This window comes from Pholcus phalangioides, unplaced genomic scaffold (assembly GCF_987345545.1).
Source record: "Pholcus phalangioides strain wild (caught in Gottingen) unplaced genomic scaffold, Ppha-v1.0 ptg000012l_1, whole genome shotgun sequence".
NCBI classification, from domain to species: domain Eukaryota; kingdom Metazoa; phylum Arthropoda; class Arachnida; order Araneae; family Pholcidae; genus Pholcus; species Pholcus phalangioides.
Window position 1 is genome coordinate 4,247,276 of NW_028301605.1, and position 26,980 is coordinate 4,274,255.

At 39.5% G+C, this 26,980-nt stretch overlaps 1 protein-coding gene across 1 annotated transcript in view; it reads left to right on the top strand.

The window, feature by feature from the left end:
* Window positions 1-18,728, top strand: part of LOC149079169 (uncharacterized) — a 33,542-nt gene extending 14,814 nt beyond the window's left edge. Inside the window, exons 4-6 of the mRNA XM_089240073.1 lie at window positions 5,238-7,461; window positions 10,710-13,744; window positions 13,857-18,728. Coding sequence (XP_089096199.1) covers window positions 5,238-7,461; window positions 10,710-13,744; window positions 13,857-17,444 — 8,847 coding nt within the window. The 3' untranslated portion in view covers window positions 17,445-18,728. The remainder of the gene's footprint in view (window positions 1-5,237; window positions 7,462-10,709; window positions 13,745-13,856) is intronic.
* The last annotated feature ends 8,252 nt before the right edge of the window (window positions 18,729-26,980 follow it).

Genomic DNA, 26,980 nt, shown 5'->3' on the forward strand with positions numbered 1-26,980 from the left:
CGACATGGCATGTTACAGGCATGGCGCCCACAACAGCTGACGGGGCTCTATCCCTGGGGGCCTGGGACGATTCGTGCAATACATCTCAACTGTTGACGAGAAGACTGAAGTGACGGCACCAAATCAGTGATGAAGGGGGATAAATAATTTCAGAGAAAATTGGAACGAAATGTTTTGTCGGGAATTTAAGCTATGAATTTGATGCATTTTTTATCTAGCTGGGAGTTTTCTCTCATGCAGCTTATACTCTAGAACAGTGGTTCTCAACCGGGGACCATATGGCGCCCCTAGTGGTACTGGGATATTTCAGGGGGGGGGGACCACGGAAGAAAATGGAAAAAGAGGCCATGACAGGTGGTTTGGAGGGCTGCAGAGAGCTAAGAAAAATTAAGGTGTGAAGAAATATATGAAGCTTTTATATTAGTGACTATACAATTACAGAATCCAAAAAAACCACCCATAAAACCAGAGCTGTCTTAGGGCAAGGACCCACCCGGGCCTCACCGCCTACATTTTGCAGCGGGTTCCCTAGGATGGGGGTTTTCCGCCGGCCCCCGGCTAGATTTTTCACAGACCCCTCTTCTATATTAAATTTATAGTGTGAAAAACAAAAAATGATGAAAACCATATCAGGCCCTATCCTGCAGCTCTGTCAGTCCCACTCTTGTGAGGGGTGATGCCCGGGGGGGGGTCTCATGTCCATAAGTGACCCCACCTTATGATATTTGTATAGTACAATAATTTTTTTGAAAATAAGTAGGAAATATGCTGGCTGTCTATTTCTAGCTAAGTATGGGACTACCATAGCATCACTTTGCCTAGGGGGGCCCATGATGTTGAGACGGTCCTGAATAGAACTCGGACTATTGGAGAGCTCAATAAATTCTAGGCCAGTAGTCTGGAGGCCAATCTTCTTTGAAAAATTTTCGTTCAGTATAAATTCACTGAAAAAATCAATTCAATACGTATAAAGGATCTTGCTTCTAGATGAGGGTCGAAAACTCTGGGTAAGACAAGGGATACACGAGAAAGAAAAATGGTTCAAAGGGGGCCACGGGCAAAAAAAGGTAAAGAAACACTGCTCCAGAGGAACACCAAAACGGTGTCTTTTGAGCCGCCCTTGTGACGTGGGGGGAGAATCCATACTTATATCCATGTTCGTAGGCTTCAAGGAAGAAAAAAATCAGATCAAAAATATTGAAGACTATTTTTCTTATAGTATGCATCATTATTCTTTTAATTTCTACGGTAAAAAGTGGACGTTATTCAAAAAAACCTTGTTTGTTCGAAGGTTAACCTTAATGTTAATTGAATGGGATGCATTCTGTTCCAAGAAAATGTGGCCGTTTTTCGGAGGTGACCGTTATGGAAGGATTTACTGTAAATTGCTTTTATAGATTTCTATATTTTTTTCTTACATTTTTCTATAGATTTTGATAGATAAATTTTTATAGCAAAACAACTGACAAATCCTAAAAAACACTACAATCAAGAATGACAGCGGACATACTTGGGGATTTGGAGCAGCACCGAGGATTAGGCTAACTAAATTACCAGTACGAGATCGAGAAGGGGGGAAAAAAGGGTGTCTAATTGAAATGGATGATGGTTTTTTGCTCGGCTAAAATACCCAGAACCTCTTAAATACCGGGCAAACGCAGTTACTATTAATGGTAAGTGCGCTTGCCTGGTATGCAAGGTCCTGTGTCCGATACCCGGTGGAGAGAAACAACACCTTTTCCCCCTTCAACTCGGCATAACATCCAGAAAGTCTATTGATTTCATGCCTAATTGAAAGTTTTCAAATTTAATTTTGATTACAACAGCGTCCGCATGTTTTGTAGGAATCAAATTACCGATCACAAACACTATAATTTCATATCCCATTACAGTGCAGAGACATCTCAAGAGCATTCGATGTTACTCGATACATATTTCTGATTATACATCAGCTTTTCTCTGTTCGTTAGTGGTACTTATTCGAGAAAAGTAAAAGGGGCAATCAATACCGAAAAATATAGTATTAACAGCGCTGAATACATTGCCATAATATAAAAATGACAATGATTTTTTTTTTCAAGAAAACTAGAAAAAACTAGAAGCCATTGTTTGGATGATTTGAGAATCCAAAAAATGGAAATAACACTTAATGGTACTTGAATGAGCGTCTGGAGATCAGTGAAGCACGTCCCGTATATCGACTGTAATCAAATGGCTCGTCAAATTTCTTGTGGCTAGTCATGACTAGTTATTGGCTGATCCCAATACGATCCAGTTATTCGTCCAATGCTACTTTTGCTGCTCTTTCATTCATTGGCATAATGATGGTTTTTTTTTATGAATGAGTACGAATCGACCTATTCTTCTGAGGGAAAAAGCGCACGATAACCTATTTCGTTCTCAGTTTACTTTTAAGTGCAGTAAGAAAAATTTTGCTTTTATATTACGTAAAACTGTTACGACGCAGGTGTACGCCTTATTACAGATGTGTAAAGAAAATTTACTGAGTGAAAGCATTATTTCTAGTTATTCGTGAAATTATTGGATCACTATCGAATTCTCGGGAATTAAGAGACACTTCATTTAACCCTTTCAAACCCTAACATTTATTTTGCGAATTTGCAAAAATTTTTGCATTTTTTTGTACTAAAAAATTGCATTAAAAACATAAATGTCAGTATAAACTTTTCTTTTTCTTCAAATTTTCAAATTTTTTGTTTGTTTGTTTTGCTTTTGTGAAGAAATAATTCACTTCGTTCAAATTGTTTTCAGCCAAGATAATGCAGGGTATATATTCATTTGCACATACGATTTTTTACAGAATTTTATTGTTAAATTTCATGTAATAAATCACACTTTTTTCCCCTGAGGGAGTTTCTCCTGGAAGACGTATTAAACACCTCCCCTCCATCTTAAATCCCCCACCAGGGAGGGTGATAGAGGCTGTAGTTACACCATAAGATCCTATGGGTTTGCTTGATTTGGGTGGAGCGATGAGAGAAAAAAAAATTCTGAAGAAGGTGGGGAGGGGGGGAGTGATGGAACTGAAAGTTCGGCAAACTATTGCCTCGTTTACATGTGAAATATTGTGGTAGCATTGGAAGTTCTAGCACCCGCTTGATGACTTTTTTCCCTCGTAAGGAAAGAAATGGAGATCAGGAATTGCCCCGTTTTTTGTTGGGGATACTTTGTGGAGAGTAACTTCCTTTCCTATAATCCTTTGCGCGACGAATTGAACCGGCCGACCCACGTGACTTTTGGCGACACCTGAAAAGTTGGGATTGAAGTGCCGGTCCATGTAAACGGTTTTTGGTGAAAAGAATTTTTCTATTTGCCGCCATTCAAGTATTACGTAAGCAGATTTTCAGCCATTTTTGACCCCCCCCCCCCTTGTCAGCGAAATTTCATCAGCAGCTGAGAATATTTCATATCTTCAAAAAGGGGTGGTTGATGACGCGTAAGAAACCTTCAAACCCCCCTCCCTCCCTTGTCATCAAAAGTCAGCAAATCCAAACACCCCCCCCCCCCCTCGATGTTGACGTAATACTTGAATGACCCCCTTTCCTTGGCTTATGAGTTATACAGTTGGACCTGTTTTTTACGGAAAAAACGGCGAAAATATTCGTTGTACGTGAACATCGTTATATTAGTACCCTCTTGATAAGCATAGATAAGCAAAACGAAATTCACGGTAAATTAAAAACTTCGTTATACGTGGAAATTCGTAACATCCGTGTTTGTTATAATCGAAAGAGTCCGACAGTGTATACGTATATATATTAATTTTAGAATTTGCATCCTACATACTTGCAATAGTTTTTTCACAACTAGCAACGAGAAAAAAATTCACTTTACAGAAGCGAAAATGCTAAAAAAAAAAGAGTGAATTAATTAATCATTTTGAATCTCGCTCTAATTTAAGAAGAAAATATTTATTAATTCCTCGTAGAATCTTTACTAATTAATATTTTTTTTTACATGAGTATTGTTGGATACGATTTTCCAAAAAATTAAAAATGGCGCACAAAAAGCTCAAAATAATTTTTTGAAAGAAAGATAGAACAAGGGTATATCCAACATCTGACGTAAGAATCATTTCATCTATATATATAAAATTGATTTTCTGTCTGTGTGTGTGTGTGTGTATGTTCTCTATACAAATGTACAATTTTAGATCGATCGTCGCCAAATTTTGCATATATACCAAATGGGACCCGACTTGAACGATAGGCTACTTTAAAATTTCGTCAGAGCAAGGCAAATGCCCCAAACGGGCAAAAAACTGTCGGGTAACAATGGTTTTTGGAACTCAACAATCACTTTCGGAACGTTTACTTTGGTTACCGTGGTTCCCTAGCAATGCGTTTCAGATGTGCATATGCCTTTACAGTGGTTTGTCACTTCTCTAATCCTGTTAGTATTATGTATATGCATAATAGTATATGCCTCTATAATGGTTTGCCACATTTTCAATACTCCCAGTAATGAGGCTTTTTGAATAGACGTCAGAATCATCATCAGCATCACTTTGAGGGTCAGGCAAAAGATGATCCCCATAGAAATCAGTGTTAAAATTGCCGATTTTACTGTAGAAATGCGGAAATTTGGTGGGGTTTTCTGTCACATCAATAATTTTAAAAATTGCATAGAATTCTCGATTTTTGAAATATTCAGTTCGCTTAGAGATATACGAAGCCCAGGAGATTAAATATGAAGTAATTAGCCGGGCCTACTTTTGAGTTGGATATCCATGTAATAACATTGATTTCAACTTTTTATTTATATCTTATCAAATATGAAAATTAATGTCTCCGTATTGTCTTTTGGTATTCAACTGCATAAATTCATGTGGGTTAGGATATTTTAAAATTAATTATGGGCCCCTAAAAAGTGGATCGAAAAACAGCTTTAATTAAGGCAGAAATAGATAACTTGAAGTTCAAGAGGGGGAAATCGAAATACTTAGCGCCCCTTAAAAAAGAAAAAAACATATTCGTTTCTATGTTTCTTTAAATCTAGATTTGTTTATTTCATGAGTCGCGCAAGAAGTCGCCATATTGGTTAACTTAGACATGGTTTGCATGTCCCTCAAAGTAAGAGGGATATATATCACGTGATCCAAAAAGCCTCATTAAAGAAAACCAGGGCAGCGCCGGGTATTATAGCTAGTATAATAATAAAATTGATTGTAATGAATGATGTTAAAAAAAGAATAAATATTAAAATTTATTGTACAGTTTCAGGGTAGAGGCAGCTTGAACAAAAATGCCACAAACGAACAATCATTTGGACTTCGGAGTCCAGCGGGACCGAAAAAAGTGCCATCATCATCACCATGGGAAAAAGTAGACTTTAACGTTGTATCTACAACAACGACTACCCCGTCGGTCGTAATCGACTCGGATGTCGAAATAATCGACGGCACTCTGAGCACTGCTCAGATGTTGAACTTCGGATACTACACGACAACTGAAAAAACAACTATCGGGATGAAAATCGCGAGACGTAACAGCAATGGGAAGCTGAAAGAGAAAGACAGCTTTGATGGCCATGGACGAGAGAAACATCTAAAAATGTCAGTAGTAACACCTGGAAGCTGGAGGAGTGAGAGGATTGCTATGAAATCCAGGAAATCCAGACATAAAAGCCAGTCGAACGAACGTTTGCCCGATACTACCAACGACGATCGAGGGTCGAAAACGATGAACAGTGAATCGGCTGGAGAAAATGTTGTCGGTGACCACACGCTAAAGCCCGATGTGACGACAACGGAATATCATCACAATATCATCGTAGGGCAAAACGAAAGCATTGTGTTGCCAATAACTAATGCAGATATCCATAACGAAACATCTGAGATATATCACGATAATGGAATTTCTGGAGATGACGGAAACGTCAATCTTTCGCTATCGAGCCTAACACGAAGAATGGACGGTGATGAATATGGTGATCATAACCCCTCTAGTCATTTGCCACATCAAACAAGAGACATCATATCCAGAAGAACCGACAAAATGACCAGGACAAGAAAGGTAATTCCACGAAAACCGGACTACGGTCGGAGAAACGGTATGAACAACGCACAAATTTCGAATCGAGCTGTCGAAGCAAGGAACGAATACTTGGATACTGGTTACAACACGAAACAAGATTTTTTGCATGACAACATTTCTACTCATGACAACAATTCTAGTCAGGTCTACGACGAGAACGTACTCGATGAAATTACTAGAGTAAACACGACAGAAACAGCCCATGGCTTTGAACTGGTCCTCCAGCCAAGTCCAATCAGAAGAATGCCAGAGGATTCTGTGTACAACAGCAATTATTTTCGAGACAGCACGCGGATATCCAACGACGTGTTGCCCAGTTCTGTCAGGCTCCACAAGAAGGACATAGATCCTATAACGACCGGAACCCAAGAAGAACATTCAGTAGTCTCGGACTTTTACGCAACAAAGAGTCCTGATATCACAGATGAAACGACAACACCATCTTCGGCATTAACGTTTCAGGCCTCGAGCGTTTCTTCAGCGAAGAAGGTACATCCCGATTCAATTGAGACATCCCAAGACACAACATATGATGTACAACATCTATATGGCAAATTGAAACGGGTGAATAACGTTTCTGGCACGAGAACCGTTCCCAGTGAGATGAGAAAAGCCGTAAACGACAATTTCGAGTCAGATATCGGGTACCTCAACGCAGAACACACCGACCTGAGTTGGAAGAAACCCACCGATACAGCTGACCAATACAGAAATAGGCGTCTGGGTAGTTATCGTTATCACCATGATAAGAGAAGGTGGAAGAGAGGTGAAGAAGAGGTCGTCGATATCAATGATTCTACCGAAACTGACGAACAATCCACACAAAAACCTGACAGTAACGACAACAATGAAAATGGCCATGACATCGAACCTGGAAACACTCAAGACTTTCAAGGTATCGCTGACATTCACGGCTCAAGCAATTCCGACGACTCGTATGGGTCTAAATCCTTACATCCTCCTGAAGACAGTCTGGGTACTTTCGGCTTAAAGACTAACGATCGAAACAACGAGAAGATCGAGCATCCCACTAAAGATAATCAAGACCCTCCAGAAGGTACCGGTGACACTCAGATCCCAATTAAACCTGATGACCACGATGTGACAGACGAATTCAGCCACAACTTAGGTGATGCATACGTTAGACACCCATATGATACGAAAATCGGGAATCACTATGACCTTGCCGATGACGCCTTCGGTTCGAGGAAATCTCACGGTAGTGAGAACAGTGATAAATCAAAAGACATACGGGATTTTGGTGACACCCAGAGATCAAGGAAGCACGGTGACGTATCACCGAAAGGTAAGAAGAAGAGTTTCTCGAGAGGTTTACCGTCAACGACTTATAGAAACACAACTAAAGATCCATTTCTGAAGAAGCAAAGCGGAACGGATTACGGAGGTAATTGAAAGTGTTTCTTTCTCCTTTTGCTTTCTTACCTTTTCTATCTTCTACTTTCTTTTTTTTTTTCAGTGTTATGAAGACAAGCACGAAATGATTTTTCTTTTCATTAATGAGTTTATTCACCCAAAATATACGGATAGAAATAAGAATAGAATTTCTTGGATTTAAATTAATCCGATAGTTAGCTGTTTTTAGATAATATCCGAAAGCGATGATGTTATTAATAAGTACTTGGATTTCATTGAGCAATGTTCACATATTTGATTAACTCGTGGTATTGTGAACAAGAGGCGTTAACTGAGCGTAGGAAGATAGTCATTAGATGAGTGTTGTGAGAAAATGTTGTTAAATATGAGCACTTAAAAAGTTATTATTTGCATTTTTGAAACGCTGTCAGCTAGAGTACGTTGATAAGGCATAGTCAAACGAGTATTGCAAGAAAAAAGGCATTGTGTTGTAAGAAAACGTTGTTAGCTGAAGAGCTTTGTTGAAGCATTATTAGCCGACCATTTAAAAAGCATTTTTAGTCGAGCGTCTGAAAAGCATTGTTAGCTGAGTGCTTGCAGAACTGTCGTTAATTGAAAAGTTTCATACTTTTAAAACGTTATCAGCATGGCCTCCAAGGGATGGGCTGAAAAGGCTCCATTTCTGCGGCCCGGGACGATTTTCACTATTTTTTTGCTTTTTCACGCTATAAATTCATCATAAAGGGGCCCGTGAAAGTGTGGGTGGGAGCCAGCAAAAAATCCCAGCATAAGGGCCCTGCTCCAGGATGTGGGGGCCATGGTTGTCAGTTGAGAGTAGTGAGAAAACGTTGTTAGCTGAAGTACATAAGTGAAGCATTGTCATATGAATATCGTGGGAAAATGTTCTTTGCTAAAGTAATTTGAAAGAGAAGATTGTTCGCCGAGCGTTTAAGAAACATTGGTAGATGAGAATTTAAAAGCCATCCTTCATTGAATACGTATTGTATTTTGAAAACTTTGTTAACCAAGGTACTTTGATGAAGCATAGTCATAAGAGTATTATGATAAAAAGTGGTTACATTGAAATCATTTTAAAAAAACATTGTGTTTTTGAGCATTGAAAAAACTGACATTAAATGAAAAGTTTTGTATTTTGGAAACGTTGTTAGCTGGAGTAGTTTGATTACACATTGCCAGATAAATATTGTGAAAAAAAAAGTGGTTTTTTGAAGCAACTTTAAAAACGTTGATAGCTGAGTTATAGCTAACTGATTTAAGTTACTGTTAGTTGGAGAACCAAGCCTTTTTTTTACATATTAACTGGTGGGGATTTTGCCCTACGAGCCTTTCTATTTGCCCCACCAGTGAAGACAAAAAATGACCACTGGTGGAGCAAAGCCTTTTTCTTGTTTTCCCGAAGCAGATTCAACTTCAAATCCTACCAATATGAAGAGAGCCAAAGAAAAATACTCACGCAAAAGATTTCGCCATTTGCGAGGCCGATATTTTTATGACTGATTTTTTTTTTTCAAGAAGGGAAAGGAAATTTCAACTGAATAAGATAAGAAATATAGATGGCTTTTTTCTCAGCCAGAGATATCAAGGTAGCATGCTTGCCCGATATGCAAGAGGGCCTGGGTTCGAGTCCCGGCGGAGACGTGATGACTTTTTTTTCCGAGCTCACCTCAGCATAATATCCGGAAAATAACTGTTTCCTTGATATCTCTGGCTGAGAAAAAAGCCATCTATATCTCTCTAAACCGTCCCACCCGGGGGCCATTTCCTGAAGTTAAGAGAGGCTACTAATGCCTCTACTTCAGCGCCTCACGACACAGTGCGTGAAATTAGGAAGGCAGATTCATGTGTCTCCAGTGGTGTAGATGGTAGCATGCTTGCCCGGTATGCAAGAGGGCCTGGGTTCGAGTCCCGGCGGAGATGTGATGACTTTTCTTTCCGAGCTTACCTCAGCATAATATCCGGAAAATAACTGTTTCCTTGAATAAGATAAGTTTTCCAGGGACCGACTTCTCTGGAATAGGTCTTTCGCTCTCATGAAAAGTCAGGCAAAGAACAGAAGGAGGATGGCGGAGGATATGACCATTGATTGATTTTTTTTTTATGCTCATTAAAGTGAAAACGATTTAGTTATATAACCCTTGGAGTAGAAAGGATCTAAAGTTACCGGGATGTCATCAGATGCCGGGGTTGAAACATTCTATTTCAGAGCAATATAGATAGATAAACATCAGTGTAGTAGCACAAAACTAGAGTGCCCTAGCTTCAAGTGACCTTTTTTCTAGTGTCCCACCAGTTTAAATTTCTTATAAAATGGCCTGTGGAGAACTAAGCATTTTCAAATCAGTATTGTAAGAATAAAGCTGTTTGCTGAAATATAAATGAAATCATCATCTTAGATTGTAAAATTTTTTGAAATCATTGGGGTTAGATGTGCATTTAGAAAACCGTTGATAATTAAATATGTATTGTAGTTTTAATACGTTGTTAGTTGGAGAGCTTTAAAAAAAACATTATTGGCTAATAATTGAAAAGAAATGTGTTAACTGGCTAACTTTGGACTGTGTTTGCGGCTCAATTCTAAATTATTCAAAAACGTGTTTTAAAGTAAACCAGCTAAGTTTAGAAAAGCTGGTTTTAAACCAGCTGGGCTAAACAAATGATTCATTAGGAAAACTGTGAGAAAACGATATTGGACACCTTAGTTATGATACAACTGAGTATCGTAGGAAAGCATTGTGTCAAATAGAACATTTTCATACAGTATTAACAGCTAAATATTAATAAAAAAATGTTGTTAGCAGAGTACTCTAAAAAAAACCAACATCGTCAGTAAAGAGTATACAGTCAAACCTCGTTAGTGCGTCACCCGGTTAACACGTCACTCCGCTTACCGGATCACTTTTTGGAAGTCCCAATTATCCTCAGGCAGGAATTGGCACAGCTATGGCTTACTCCGTTTAACGAGTCACTCCGCTTATCAAGTCATATTTTTGCTCTCCCAAGAGTGACTCATTAACGAGGTTTGACTGTATACGCAAGCTGAATATCGTAAGAGAACGTTGACGATAGATTTAAACCAGGTATAAATCCATTGAGGGCAGTATCAACGGACTCGTCGCGTCGTCGGGAATTCTTTCAGTCCAGTGGTTGCACTATTACCTGGAAAAAATACTTTAGTACTCTTTTTGAAAAGAGCACAATTTTTTTTTTCAAAAAAAAAACCAGTTTTGAAAAATCGCTCAAAACTACTTTTTTTTTCAGGTTCATCAACACCGCCAATTACGACAACGATGCCAAAACTATTTGGCAGACTTCCTTTAGGTCCAAAACCCGCATCGAAATCTGAAATAAACGGAGAAGAACAACAAAGCACAGATGAGTCAGAAAATCCAGGAGAAATGCCTAGTACCAAGCCGAAAGTCGTATGGAAATCGGAGAAACGGTTCGAAGATCTCGAAGTCATTCCAAAGAAAATACAGGTGGAGCTTACGAATCATTCCACTGTAACATTCGATTCACACAAAAAGCATTCCAAAGGGCTCAAGAAAGATTATGATAGGAAAGCAGGTGAATGGTGGAAAGCTCGTGAGACTGCTGTCATCACCGATGACACTTCGAGTGATACTAATAGGTCACAATCTCCTTTGAATTCGTTTAAACACCACGAGTCGAATAACAGAAAAGATTTCGAAACAATTAGTAACAGAACATCAAACGCTTACGGCCCAAAGCAGCACGTCATCCCTGAGTTAACGTATCCAAAGAGGCTACCAACACGAAAGCTCCAGCCTCCATTAAAGACTGAGCCACACGTGACATCCACGGAGAATCCACGATACGAAGTTGAACCAGAACATTTTATCCCAGCAAAAACTGGTGTAGTCAGTTTCGGAAACGGTAAACCATGGGACAAAGGTAAAAAAATCATTCCGAACATTGATTTCAGTGACAAAACGCTATTAAAGCGTATTTGTGAGAAAGCGAAGGATGCTGGCATCCATCAATCGGGAAAGGAAACCTTTGAGGTTTCAGCAGTCGATGATGGGATAGATGGCAATGTCAGACATGAAACAAATAGCGATGACAGCTCTGCCAAGAAGCCAAATTATGGGAAATCAATAAATGCGCCAAAAACTATCGACCCCAATGCCCTCCATTTACAAAATGGAAACATTCCAGGGAAATATAATCCAATCGTGACCAGTATCGATGACTTGCACGACATAGAACCGTTTCCACCACATGCTGGGAATGAAAAACACACAGGAAACAGTTTTGATACAAAGACCAACAACGGAGTTGATTTCATGTACGATTTCACTTTTCCAAGTCGCTTGACCGAACCCAAAGGTTTGAAAAACGAATCATCACACATTACTGAAAAGAAACCCTGGAAAGATGATGACAACACCGGCTTCACCAGGATTTTCTACAAACGAGGTGGACTGAAAAGTTCCCACGAACAAAATAAGAAACCTGTTAGTCTTAGTCCAGAGAAGCATACTCGAGACCAACACTACCAAGGACACCAAGACTGGAATTCACCAGGCAGCAATGAGCTTTTCGTACCCCGGCCAGTAGAAGTCTTGGAGAACGTTGATAAGAAATTCCTGGCTTACGGTTCTCAAGGTGTCCGTAACAAAAATGTCGGAAAGAAGCCTCACAGAACCATAGATGATAGTCAGAGACAGCAGCAGAAAGGCAACACGAAACATGATTTATTTTTCATTCATGAATTCAGACGGTTCGGTGGATTTACAAAACTTAACAACGACAGCGCGTTTATCGTGTCCCAGATAGGAGACGGGAAACGTGGTTTCGAAACATCTTTGGATTTGCAGTGGAACGACGACGAAAGCACATCCGACGGTGTTTCCGGACGATCCCGCATGAAGATTGACACGCTGTCACTTGAACCAAATAAAAAACGGGACAATGCCGTTTATATAATTACGGCACCACCATCTTATAGCAAGAAGCATCGATCCCAGGAGCCTTCTTGGAATAAACCGCTTCGAAATGAGAGACGAAGACCAAAACGTGCTGTTGAATCTAGTAAGGAGAATCCTCTCGATAACGATTCCTCCAACAGCCAATTAACAGCCGTATTCAGTAAGATAGATGACCGGGCAAACAGCGACGACAAGCGAAATTCAGGCGCAGGAAGGTCTGGTCATAATACTAGGAACATGAAGCGGCCATCAAGCAGGCTTCCACGTGTAACCAGACCTATCCAGGACCGTAGTTCAAATGGACGTTACGAAACGGGCATTTTAACAACAGAAAATTATTCGGTTACAAGAGAAGTCGCCACTGAAAATATTGGTCCCCTGACTTCGATGGTCAGCAGTGAATATGTCAGCCAGTTCCCAGTCGAAAGAACAGAAACGCAGCTTGACCAACCGAAAGCGTCAACAATTATCCCTCCGGTGAGAAGCATCAATAAACGTCGAGGTATCCTCCGACGTAGGACCCAAGTCAAAGAGAAATCCCTTTACGACATCGATCCTTTGTACACTCGGTACGAACTGCTCAGGTTATCTGGCACGAAATCGGGAAACGTCACTGACAGTGGGGAGATAACCAAAACCGTCACAAATGTGCCTGACGTAAACTCTTTCAAATATGCCTATCAAAAGAAAGACGGAAAAAATGGTAGCCGGGGTTCGAAACGGTACAAAAGCGTCAAACCAGATATTACAGGGCAGGAGAGTTCAAGAACAGAAGAAAATACGAACTACAGAGGCGGTGTTACAAATCGAAAAGCATACAATGGTATTGCCAATAACACAATGGACCACAACAAAAGTTTTTCCTACAAATTTACTGCACCGATGGTCGTCAAAACGCCAGCCCGACTCACCGTAAAGAAAGTTCCAAAGTCCACCTACACATCTGTTGTACCTCGTAACAAAGATGCCAGTTCGTCTGAAGACGATACCTCCAAATCCTCCGAGAAAATGATTCCGGTGCCGATGTCAAGTGAAATCAGTACAGGGAGCAGAAAATCAATCAAACCACCTCACGTACGCTATAGGAACTCACTGACAGCTCCGCAACCGGCCGCGGTCAAAGTATTCGAAAGGAAGCCCATGTACAGGAGCGGTGTTTCCATCGAACTGTTCAGTGAGAACCAGAAACGTAACAGTGGATTAGATAGAAGCAGCCCTGCGAGCCCTGCAGGTCAGCTGAATCATTTGATTCATCCGACATCGAAACCAATCCAGAAGACCAACTTCAGATGCAAGAATCAGAAATATTTTGGATACTATGCGGATTTGGAAACCGACTGCCAGGTGAGGAAATGATTTTTACTCCAACATTTTTTTGTGATTGAGTGCAATTCGTATTCAGTTCGTTATTTAACCTATTATTTCTCATTTTTAAAAGTGCTTGTTAATTCTGCAGGTTTTCCATTTGTGTCTCGAAAGCGGTGGAAAGCACTCTTTCTCGTGTCCGAGCTCGCTTCGATTCAACCAGCATCTCATGACCTGTGACTGGTGGTACAGAGTCGACTGCAAGAAATCGAGCCAGTGGTACGATGAAAATGCTAAATTATTCCCCCAGTGGCAGTGGCGTAAAAAACACACGGAACATAGGAATAAAGGACGCCAACGGGCAGTAAAAGCCATTACAACCACTTTCGATCCGAGAAGGAAAGGTTTGAGGATATCAAGTGACAACAAATGGGAAACTTCGATCAAAACGAAGAAGCCTAGGATATTCGGGTTGAGGAAAACGACTGCATCGAGTATAGAACCGATAACGAAAAGTAAATTCTTAAATAACGTCTACTATAGTTTCTTCACCCAACCGCAAAGTTCGTATCAGACGGTTACTCCTTCAACGGAACATAACAGAGAACATGATGTTTCGAGCATTGAAAAGCAACCTGCAGTTAGCGAGGGAAGCGTATCAGAAGAATCTACCGAATCTATCGGAAGCAAACAGTCACATGATGAAGAATCGAAGACCAAAGGAGAATCGATACCAAATGACTCTGACCAGCACCCAATAGTCAAGAAGACATACCCATTACGTAACTATCCGGCGTGGTTATTAGACCCGACAACGGGTAATAGTTTCTTCTTGAAAGACCACGAAAGTTATAAAGCATTAAACAAACCATACAAGAATGAAAATGAAGATAATTTGAAGTTAAAAAGTTTTGAACCTACTCAATCAAGTTTGGAAGATTCGAATGAAGACAAAAGCGTTGACAGCAAGCACCATCAAATGAACAAAGATTCAGATGAAGAAAGAGATGCTGTTTCCCTACCAACTGAGCAATCTAGTGAAGATAACGGAAAAACTACAGCGTCGGTAGATTCAGAACCAAAATCAGAAGATCCATCCTCCATCACCGAAGATTCTGCAGGTAGTAAGGAAACTGACCCTAAAGTGCAAGTAAGCTTGTGGTCGAACCGGGGGCAAAAGATAGCATTAAGAGAAAGAAAGAGTGGAAAGTCTCCGTCAAAACCAACGAATTTATGGAAGAAATATGAATCATCTAAACCTGAACTCCACCGTGAAAATCTCGGGAAACAGATCCAGACACAAACTGGGGCTGCCTTTAAGACGGCTGAAATCTATGGCGGAAGAAGGCCGAACGTAGGCAAATACGAATCTCGATCGACGGAGCGTATAGAGCCTCATTTGGAAGAGAGTTCGGAGAGTTACATCAAAAAGAGGCCAGAAAATAACATGCAGTCCGTGCAGTTTTTCATACAGGGTCACCCATCGACTTTTCATCGACCAGACGAAACGATGACCGACTTCAATGACAAGGATTCTTCGAATGTTCACGAAACGAGCTCAAGCAGATCATCAATACCTGAAAATAATCAAGCTATTCGTCCAGACGAAGTGCCCAGAATGAAGGCAGTTGTGCGTAAAATTTATCGCAAGCCTACTTCGGAAAGCGATAACTTGTCTAATAGGACCGCTACAGAAACTGTCAGCTATTCCAGCCAAAGTGATAAGCCGCAAAAAATGAATCGAACTATAATCGCTTCATTGAGAGGCCCATCCAGGATAACACGCATTATCAAGCTACGTAGGCCGATCAAGCGGTTCCCTAAACCAACTACAGCCAGTACAAGGAAAGCAATACCTGACAGCAACAGGGGAGAGAAATCTACATTCGATCGTTCAGGGGATACGGAAAGCACTATTGAGCACCAGCGGGATAATTTGAAGTCCAGTGCCTCCAACGAAGATGAGTCTAGCAGATGGACACAACTAAAATCTGCCGAAAGTACTGCCGAACACAATGTTGGACATCGTCCCCATAAGAATAGCTTGATAAACCCAGTGCATAAGGAATCCATAAATGATGCTAATGAGAGACTCAAGCGCGTTGGAATCAGAAACAGTGGCTTAGTCAGCGTAATAGACCAGAAAAGTCACAAGAGAGGAATGCTACGTGGTCTCGCCAAAAGACCGGCTTCGTCTGTGAAAACAAGGCCTAAGGAGCAGAAAAGTAACAGGCTGTTCCTATCACCCTTCATGTTCCCCGACGATGGAAATACCGGATACACCTCTCGTACGCCAAATGACCCTAAGAGGTATAAAATGAACATGCCTTGGCATTTCACCCAAATAAGACCTTATGGTCAGACAGCGAAAAAGATCCAGAAACAGAAGAAAAGGCAGACGGATCCATCGCAAATGTCTGAAGCAGATGCGTTGGAAAACTTGAGCTTCTTGATGGGTTTATACCAGTCGAACACACTTTTTGGCGATAACGACAAACCCAATTCTCATAATTTCCCTATAGTGAGACCATACAGTCAAACATCACCTGCAGTGTCCCAGAATTATGAGAACTCCAACAAAGATTTCCAAGCAAGGAAACTAGCGCCAGTGGAGAAAACATCAGCTTCAGTTGCAAGTGTCGGTCATCAGGATACTGGCAAGTCCCCTCCCTGGGAAAATGGGTTTCCTGACGACAGATTTCCTGTAGTCAGACCTTACGCGCAGGCAGCGGTTAATTCTCCGAATCCTGACAAAAACGAGGAAAACGTGAAAATGGCAGTACATGGTTTTATGAGCCATCGAGGACGGAAAATTAATTCTTACGAAAACTTGAAATCTTACCCCGGAGATCTTGGAGCCATTCAGGCCCAGAAAAGTCACACCAGACCGATGGTTACAGATCATTCTTTGTACGTTAAAAAGGTCCCCAGCCCCAACATTTTTGCAGGGAATTCAAGAAACACATATCCCGTCAATTCAAAAGTGCATTTTCCGAATTTGTACAAGAAAGAGGCGGCTGATCATGATCAAAGTGAAAAACCCTCACCACATCGAAGTTCAAGTCGATTCAATGAGGCGAGAGACATCAGCGGTAAACTGAGTAAAAACACTAGAAATATGGAACTTTTCAAAAATTCGGAGAAATCAACGGGAACCAGACTTGAACCACCTCCTGCCATGATGGTGCAATATTCGAAAACTTTTGCTGAGCCACCTGTCCGACCGAAAATCACGCAACCACCAGAGGTCATCGCTGCAGCAAGCGACAGCAAAGAATACGTCGAAAAGAACCACGGTATCAGAAGTGACCCACCTAAAGAACCGATCAGGAAAAGGAAACGTCTATACAACGACGAGTACGTGTCAAAACTTCTACGGCAGAGCAACGGGGAAGTGCCGCCTTGGTTTCAGCCTCCCCCAGTTTTCTTGTTCAACCATGCTGAAGAACCTCACGGTGTTCCGGAACGCAGCCACAAAGCTGGACAGGACCATCACCGTTACCACCACAGGGGCCATGGGGAACCACAAAACAATGGGTATCGTAGTGAGACTGATTATTCCAACAGCGCTCAGAGGGCTGCAGCAGACGGGACCGACGCGGATCCCAGTTCTAGGGCTAGTTCAGCAGCGAATGACGGCAACGGAAGCAAATCGGATTATGCAGAACTGGAGCGGATAGCAGAAATGACTGCCATGAAGTACATGGAAAACCTTAATAGTTCCAAGGAAAATAAATGACGATCGACTGAACGAGCGGGTTCTTGCAATTGACAGGCTCTCCTCCGAGTGATGGTGTCATTGGCGATGACACCTAAATTACGGACAAACAGAATCATTTGTGTTTATTTTTCCCATTAAAAAATGGGTTAGAACTGCAAAAATGGCTGGCTTAATTATGCTTGTATAAGCGAATAAAACTTGAAAATGTTAGTGACAGGCAATTTCTAGCAAAAAAAGACTTAGAGAGGCCTATTGTGTTAGTAAACAAGACTTGAACCCTTGAGGCTGTTGCGTTAGCGGACGAGACTTGAAATATGCTAGCAATGGGCAACTTCTAGCAAACGGGACTTTAAAAGTTCTAGCAATGGGCAACTTCTAGCAAATGGGACTTTAAAAATGCTAGCAATGGGCAACTTCTAGCAAACGGGACTTAAAGATGTGTATTAAGACTTGGAAATGCCTATTAGTAAACAAGACTTGGAAACGCCTAGTAGTAAAAAAAGACTTGGAAACGCCTAGTAGTAAAAAAAGACTTGGAAACGCCTAGTAGTAAACAAGACTTGAAAATGGCTATTAGTAAACAAGACTTGAAAATGGCTATTAGTAAACAAGACTTGAAAATGGCTATTAGTAAACAAGACTTGAAAATGGCTATTAGTAAACAAGACTTGAAAATGGCTATTAGTAAACAAGACTTGAAAATGGCTATTAGTAAACAAGACTTGAAAATGGCTATTAGTAAACAAGACTTGAAAATGGCTATTAGTAAACAAGACTTGAAAATGGCTATTAGTAAACAAGACTTGAAAATATCTATTGCGTTAGCATCTAAGAGACTTGCAGATGCTTATCTTATTTAATGACCGACAATAACCTAGGCATAACAAATTTTTGGCCTGTCTTGGAGATGCTAGCAAACAAGACTTGGAGATGCCTGTTGCATTAGACAAACAAGACTTGAAGGTGTCTATTGCGTTAGCAAACAAGACTTGAAGGTGTCTATTTCGTTAGCAAACAAGACTTGGAGGTGCCTATTGCGTTAGTAAACAAGACTTGAAGGTGTCTATTGCGTTAGCAAACAAGACTAGGAAATGCCTGTTGTGTTAAAAAACAAAACCTGAAGATGACATCCACTCTTGGTGATAAAGACTATAAAAGAGTGTGAGTCTATATACGCTGATCATTAAAACTAATAATGTTTTTGGAGTATTTCCGCACGTCTCTAAATAATTTCAATAAACATTTTTGATGATTCTGCATATGAAAGAGCATTTGTAAAATAAAACGCATTTCCATACATTGTCTTTGGCTTCAGATTTTTAGAATAAATATGTCTTTCATTTTTACCGTCTATTCTCAAAGCAGGGCTTCTTAATCTTTTGTGTTCCATAGACTATTTGTGGCAGTATGTTAAAGAACCCATTTTTAAAAAACAATATTCTGCGTACAGCAATGTAAAACAATGAATTGATTTCTCATCCAGCTCACGGATCTCCTGAAATCTTTTCAAGGACCCCTGGTTAAGAACCTCAATCTTGAATCATCAGTAGTGAAAATTCAGTGCGGTACCAACGCATACAGCCCCACTCTGTAGTAAATATTTTGGGGGGAAAAATGATAATATCTGCCCAGGGCAGAGATGGGGAGATTCCACCCCTCTCTCTAACAATGGGGGGGGGGCGGAATCGTGTGTTCGTTTCGGTAAATACGAAAAATCTCTAATTATTATGTATAATGACCAGTTATTATGCATAATTGCCTATCCTTTTTTGGCAAGTTTGATAAGTTTCCCTAAATTTATCATTTACCGCTGGTAAATTTAATGAAGAGTGAAAAAAATTGTCACTTTTACCGACAATTATGCATAATACCCAAGCATCGTTTTGTATAAAGAAGCCATAATAAGATGACCCAAATTGCGAGCTGGATTCCGAACCGGAAAAAATTAACTCTGATTTAACGAATTTTTCCTAATATCGTTGAAATAACTCTTATTTGACGAATTATGAAATCAGATCCGATATAACGAACTCTTATTTAACAAATTCTTTGATTTAACGAATTTTTACAAGTGTTTGTGCAAACACAGACCCCAATATAACAAACTTTCATTCAACAAATTCTACAATCGAACCTCGATGTAATTAACCTCTATTTCATAAATTCCACAATCGGACTTCAATATAACAAACTCCTATTTCACAAATTTTACTATTGTAACCCCGGTATAATGAATTCTCATTTCGCAAATTCCACGATCCTACCCCGATATAACGTATCATTTCATAACATTATCGTTACGCATACAAATTTTTTAGTATTTCTCAAATTTACCAAAGACGCTTGAGTGCTAAACATAATCGCATAACCGTGATAAATTTATCACAATTACGAGACTAGAAATTATGCATAATATCCAATATTTATCACATTTACCGCAACATACACATCACACGGCATTTGCTAACACTTAAGCCCTTCACGTAAAAGCTTTTGGCAAAAAATTTGGATGATCTCCGTTTGAGGAATCGACGAAAAATCTGCCGACCTTGTCCTAACCTAGCCAAGCGTTAGAAAAAGGATGAAAAAGAGGAAAAGGGGGGAAAAATTAAATAGAAAAGACAAAAACATTATGATAGATAAGTATATTAAGAGAGTATACAGTCGAATCCCGTTATAACGAACTCCAAGAGACCGAAGAAATCACTTCGTTATAATGAAATTTCGTTATAAAGGGATTCCATGTTTTTGCATTATTCATATTAAACGTATCTGGGGAGGGGATTAAAAAAGTGTTCGTTTAAACGGGATTCGACTGTATTTACCGCTATTCACCTTCAGCCTACGTATTATCTTTCGCGCTTACATGCATACGGTAGGAAGATGCATTACACGTGGGAAAAAATCACTTAGCGGCCCTTTAACAGGAGTATGGAGAAAAACGGGGAGGGGGGGAAACAGCAACTTTGGCTCATAGGGTTGCAATAAAACTTCGCGACGGTGAGGGGAGAGGAAAGAAAACACGGAGAACTGGATTGAATTCATTTGGCGTTTGGACGAAATATTTCGTCCGTGATCATAAAGGGGTCTCAGAAACTCATCTGATGGAATAATTGCTTAGTTGTGTTCACCAGCCCTTTGTCATTTGGCTTATCAGTTTTATTGGACTTTATTAATGACTGGGGATGCCAAATCTGTTTCGAACTGAAATTACCCGTATTCGAAGAAGAAATTGAACAAATTATCACGAGTTAAAGAAAAGTTGCAAATTTTGCAACAATTTTATTTATGAGAACTGAAATGACCATATGACCCACTAAAAAAGGGAACTGAACAAGAACTGAAATGACCCACTATTTCTATGAGGAAGGGAATTTTTTTTTCTTTGCCACTCGTCTATAGCGATAAAAACCGATCATTTTTGTCAAATTTTCTGAAAAACAGATTTTTTAATATTTCTAAATTGTGTGATTTCGCTACTTTAATGAGAATTCGGACATAGATACAACATCCCTTTTTTTTTTATGAGAATATGGCAATCTGTCTATAAAATTTTGCTTAGGAATATAATTTTAGAAACCTATAATCGCGAATTTGTCATGTAAATCGATTTAATTGGCAAATTTTTGCAAGGAATTATTTTAGTCGCAATGGTCGTGTTAATCATCTCAATAAAACTTTCAACTGATCGGACCTGAGGTTCCTCTAAAGCAGAGAAGACTCGCCCGTCCATCTTTGAACCAAAGAATAGGTTCGCCGATTCAAGTGATGTCTCGGAAATCGCTGAGAAAAAAAAAATCAGGATAGGGGAAAGAGATAGCCACCTGGAGGGGGGTGGGGAGAGAGGACTCGTCATTCTTCATCCTTTTTTCCCCTCTCATTGCCCCCTAACCCGCACACACCACTACATAGGATCCTATGCTAAACCCGAAGCTTCTACCACCCCACGTCCCAGACCTTTCCATTGCCAATTTGGGAAAAACGGGTCTAATCGTTTGAAAAAAAAGCAGGGTATAGGGGGAACTGCAATTGGATATAGATCCTAATTATCCCAGGCAGTCTCGTCCGCCATATTTGTGCGAAGTGTGAGGTCAATATAATCATACAGCCAATCACTGATGTTGTTCCGCATGTCGCTTTTATTAACGATTAAACAGAAATAGATGAACAGAAAAATCATTGTTTCAACATCGAGAATCATTGTTTGAAAATCGTAAACGCAGTAATTTGGATTTCCGTGGGGGAGGGGGGGGGGTTTGAAAAAAATTCTCACTAGGTAACGCATCGGACAGCTCTTCAAAAGAGGAAGGAAGAGCCTTGAAGGAGAGCCGGTTCATTTCAGTGAGCGAGCGGTTCAGAACCACTCACGGAAAACAATCATAGTTGTAAAAACTGGCGGCAGATGGCAGCACTGCCCATAACAAGCATTACACAGAAACGAACTTCACGCCAGGTTTCACTACACGTACACGCACATTCCAACATGTACCAATTCGTTAGAGCAGTGGTTCTCAACCTTTTTTTGACTCGCGGAGAACTTTTTGGGATATATATTCTATGGCGGTGCCCCATAGACCTATTTTTTATTTATTCATCAAAGTTACTGATTTATTTTTATTATTCAAAAATATTTATAATTATTATTATTTTTTTCAAATTTACTAGTTTTTTTATTTATTTTCCTCGAGTGACCGGTTGAGAACCGCTGCGTTAGAGGTTCCTGTCTCGTTTGGACGAGGTGCATGTCTGGTTTACAAATACAACGCCACAACAGGAAAATTGCCCAACGAGGTGGCTGACTTAAGAACATCATGGATCCCCGAGCCATTTTTGGAGGCCCTACCTACTACTGCTACACCACACATGCACCCCGCGGTGAGAACTTGGCGCCAATGCAGTTCAGCCATTTCTCGCACCGATGTTGACCATGCTGGGAAATCTTTTTTATCCGAATTTAAAATTTCCGGAGCCTAACAACAATTATAAACTAACGAAACTTATAACGAAATTTCGTTACAAAGAAATTCCAGGTTTTTGCATTATTCCTATGTAAACTTATCTGGGGGAATTAGAAAAGTGTTCGTTAAAACGAGATTTTCGCTATAACGGTATTCGTTAAAACGGGATTCGACTGTATATATATATACACACACAGCGCCTCCACTGCGACGGGAATAATCAAGCAGAGCCTCCGTTTACAGTGCTGGGCACTCGCATTTGAATTACTGACATATATTACTTACATAGCATAAGTTTCCGTTTTTTACATATTTGGGAATGCACATATAAGCATTACTATAAATACAATACATAATGGGAACAAATATTATGTGCTCATACAAATATACATGGTTACAAAATTATAATCATGCTATGTCAGTGTATATACTGAAACATTTTTATTATTCTTCCGGTTGTTTATAACAGGGTTACCGCGTATGTTGTATGACCGCCATTCAGATTGCGTATAATTCTTGGAATACAGTGTTGTTATTAAACAATCGACAGTTCCATTTGTTCGTTACTTTACCCAAGTAGACACGGATGTAGGCTGCTCCTACACCATCCACGGTCTTGGAGCCATTAGTAAAAATAATTCGATGGGTTGATTCTTTTGAATCTATGGTCAAGACTTGTATTTTCAAAATATCTTTCACCGGGTGATACGTCCATGGTGGATGTTTATGCTTTACATCTGTAGGAAAATAAGTTACATTGTTTAATTTAATCTGGCGCTTTAGACTTTCTAACTCCCTTTGCGGGGAATCGAACCCACGTCCTTTATCACTTTCCGGGTGTTGATTCACGTCTGGGGCGTTCACCCGAAAAGTGAAAGGACGTGGGTTCGATTCCCCGCGAAGGCAGTTGAATTTCCTCTCTTTCCAAAAATTCATCTTCGCAACAGCCAGTTGTTAAAAACCTTCGAACTATTATTATTATATTTTTAACAATGCATGTTCAAAAGAGTTTGAAGTTTCCATTTCATAGCCCGCAAGTCTTATTAAATCAAATTGTTTTTAGAAAAATAATTTAAACAGAGGCTCATCTACGTCCTACGGCGTTTTCCTGTATAATCTCGCTCAGCTCGTGCTTATTTGGAATCAGAGCGCTGTCGGTCGTGACGTCACCACTAATGCGCCCTATTTAGCACTTGAAATACTAAACATGATGAAATGCAGAACTTCCAAAAAACCATTTAAATGTATAACATAACTTGGCTCCTGGTTTAGTTTAGGATTTGAAAAAGGCGAGTCGTATACATAAACATTGGATTGTTTATATAAAATCATATCTCAATAATTATAAAAGTTATGGCAACGATTAACAGTTCGAATTAAAGCAAATGTTTTCTGGTTAATGATCTGTGTGCTATCACGTTTCCAAAATCACTCGACCCTATCATGTCCTGGTGGTCCTTAAATGTAGTTTAGCTTGACCGCTTGTAAACCATTGAAGTTTAGTCCCGGGGTTTTGTAATCATGCCATCCACTTCGAACTAATTGGAATGTTTGAATGATCTCCACGCCGTTTTGAAGCTGACGGGCGCGGTAGCCCGGTCGATAAGATACTCGCCTAAAGTACCAAAGGATGTTTAGAGGTGTCGCGAGTTCGATACCCGGTTCGTCCTTGTCAGAAAACTTTCCTGACACAGGGGTACAACAAAAATACGGCGACTTGACCGCAGCAAAAAATTGCTACCGCAGGGAGTCCCCCATCGAGGGGTTAGCGCATCAACCTCTCGACGAGTATACAAAACAAGCCTGCCGTTCGGAATCGGCAATAAATTGTAGGTCCCGGTCTAATTAGCCCTCGTGTGCAGAAAATGACCGTGGTGCGACAAAAATGATCAATGATCAATTTTGAAGCTGACGTTCCCGCCGACAAATCAGACGAAACTTTTGCACCGATCATCACTGAGAAATTTCAGCCATTGATAGCGAAAGATGATAACCTTCACCCGTTGATTAAGACTGCACCGCGTTGGCATTAACATTCTGTAAATTCTAATAACCGTTTGTAGCATTTTTCCACTCTATTTTTTTTTTTTAATATGTTTATCAAATGCTCAAAATTCATTAAATGCGTCTGATGACATATTGTTAGAGATATTCGTGTAGAAAAGTCATGATGTCCATTCAGAGAAGAATATACGCATATCATATTTCTCTGAATGGAGATGCTGTAAACTTAATGCCCGCAAAGGTCGTTGCCATAACTTTTATAATTGTGAGATATAATTTTTTAAACAGTCCAATGTTATGTACACGACTTGCTTTTTTCGAATCATAAACTAAACCAGGACACAAGTTATGTTATACATTTAAAGATTGGTTAAATTTTGCAATTTGTGGCAAAGTAAATCACTTTAGTGAAATTATTATATTTAATATTGTAGATATTGAGAATGTTTGAATGTTCGAGATTTATTTTTGAAAATATGTATGATCTGAGAGAAGTAGTAAAAGATGTTTTTACTGCTGCAAATTGTTGAGAATGTAAATCAATATACTAATATTGTATTGTGGTAGTGAGAATATTTTATGTATAAGGGTTTTATATAATAAAAAGAAATCACCGATGGTTGTTTTTATGAGCAACCATTTTGCCATTGACTGATCAATATATCTGCCTAAGTAGAGAAACCAAGACGGAGAAGACGAGAGCTCAGTACTCGGTACTTCGCATCAACTGGCAACGGCAACTTCACACAATTCCACATATGCACTTTTACTCCTACACTTAACATTATAAACAATAATTACGCCTTTGACTGCCTGCCATAACTTAGTATTCACGTTTAAAAACAAAATTTCTATCTGAGCACGAAAATAAACAAACTTCCTCCATTATACTTGACCAGAACCACATATATAACATACTGTATATCTGTGCGGCATATACACGTGATTTCTAGAATTCCATCTAAAAAAAGGTCTTCATATCATCAGTAGGATGACCATGCATAACTTATTTTCCTGGACATACCCGTATTTTCACCTAATTTATGACATCCCGACTTATCTTAAAAATGTCCCGTTTTTTCACGTAGTTCGCATGAAGCCTTAGCATCAAAATTACCTTCTTAGTTTATGAATTATATTAGGTTAATTACGATTTAAAACAGGAATATTCATCTCCAATATCTAGTGATAGATATGGAAGATGAATACCATCTATATATCTAGATGGGATACCGAATGTACAGGGCGTAAGATTCATGAAATTCTACCCATAGTCAGTGTTCATCACTTGGCACGGCCCAGAAACATCACCACCTTTTTCACAGTCCCGGTCTATCTGGCTAGATTCAAGATTCAAAATAGTAGCTTCTGCAAAAAAGAGGGGAAACAATTTTCCTTTCATCTCAGAGTGTCCTAAAACCACAGTTACATTTTAAATTAGCAGACCAGGACAAGCTAATACTATGGAAACGACGCATCCTCAGTCCCATGAATGCAAATCTCATATTAAAACTTGTTAAACATCTTGAAACATGCAAAACTAAACTCAGACGTCCAAGTAACCAGAGACTGACGATATCAGACTCCGAATATACCGCTTCAGAATCAAGACCGAAAATTCCTAGCCAGCATCCCATGATCACAAGACTCAGGCGTAAAGAAAGATCAATCCACAGTCAGGCCTTCCTCCTTCTGAAATACCCTCTACATCCTAATTACAGCATCCAGATGTAAATGTACATAGTTGATCTGTGTAAATTACAGGTGTAATATTATTTCATTTTTCTCTTATGATAATCCTGATTGTATTGTGCTCAATGTTTTCTGATGGTTTGTTTTTCCATAGAACGTGTGTGTGTGTGTGTCCCACCCTCCTAGGAGGTGAAGAGAGGAAGTTGTCTTGCACAACAGCTCTGAGCGTGAGCGGTCATCAATCAATCAATCCCATATTTATCATGTTAAATGCTTTAAATCGCAGCAATTAATTTAATTCAATGCAATTCGCAGTAATGTTTTATTTAATATTTTAGTGATTTTAGAAATATATATATAGAGAGAGAGTTGCTAATGTATCCTATTATCCCGTACATGGAATCCCTTTTTTTTCGAGGAACCACATTTAGTTGATCATCAGGGAATGAGTGAACAGGGTATCATTTGAAACATGAGGGTATTATGGCCAGGATAGATAGTAAGTACCTCATAATGTGCAAGGGAAAGGTCAGTGGTTCTATCACACATTCCTAGATAGCGCTTACTGAATCGCTACATTATTGATACTTTATGTTGCAGCGTCATCTTTTATAATTTTTTTTTTATTCCCAACTCAGCAATTGATTATGTTATGTGAATACGTAAATGAAATAAGATAATAATTACAGAATATCATAGAACTTCAATTATATTTGTTTGTGTTTATTGAGAATAATGTTTATTATATACAAAGTTGCAAGAAAAATTTGTATGCTTTGATTTTACCAGTTAAAACAATTTAAAAATATTGAAATATATATTATTTTGAATTAATTACTACAATACGTTTTAAGTTAGTGGTTAAATTGTGAAATCCCTGATCATCGAGAGTTGATTAAG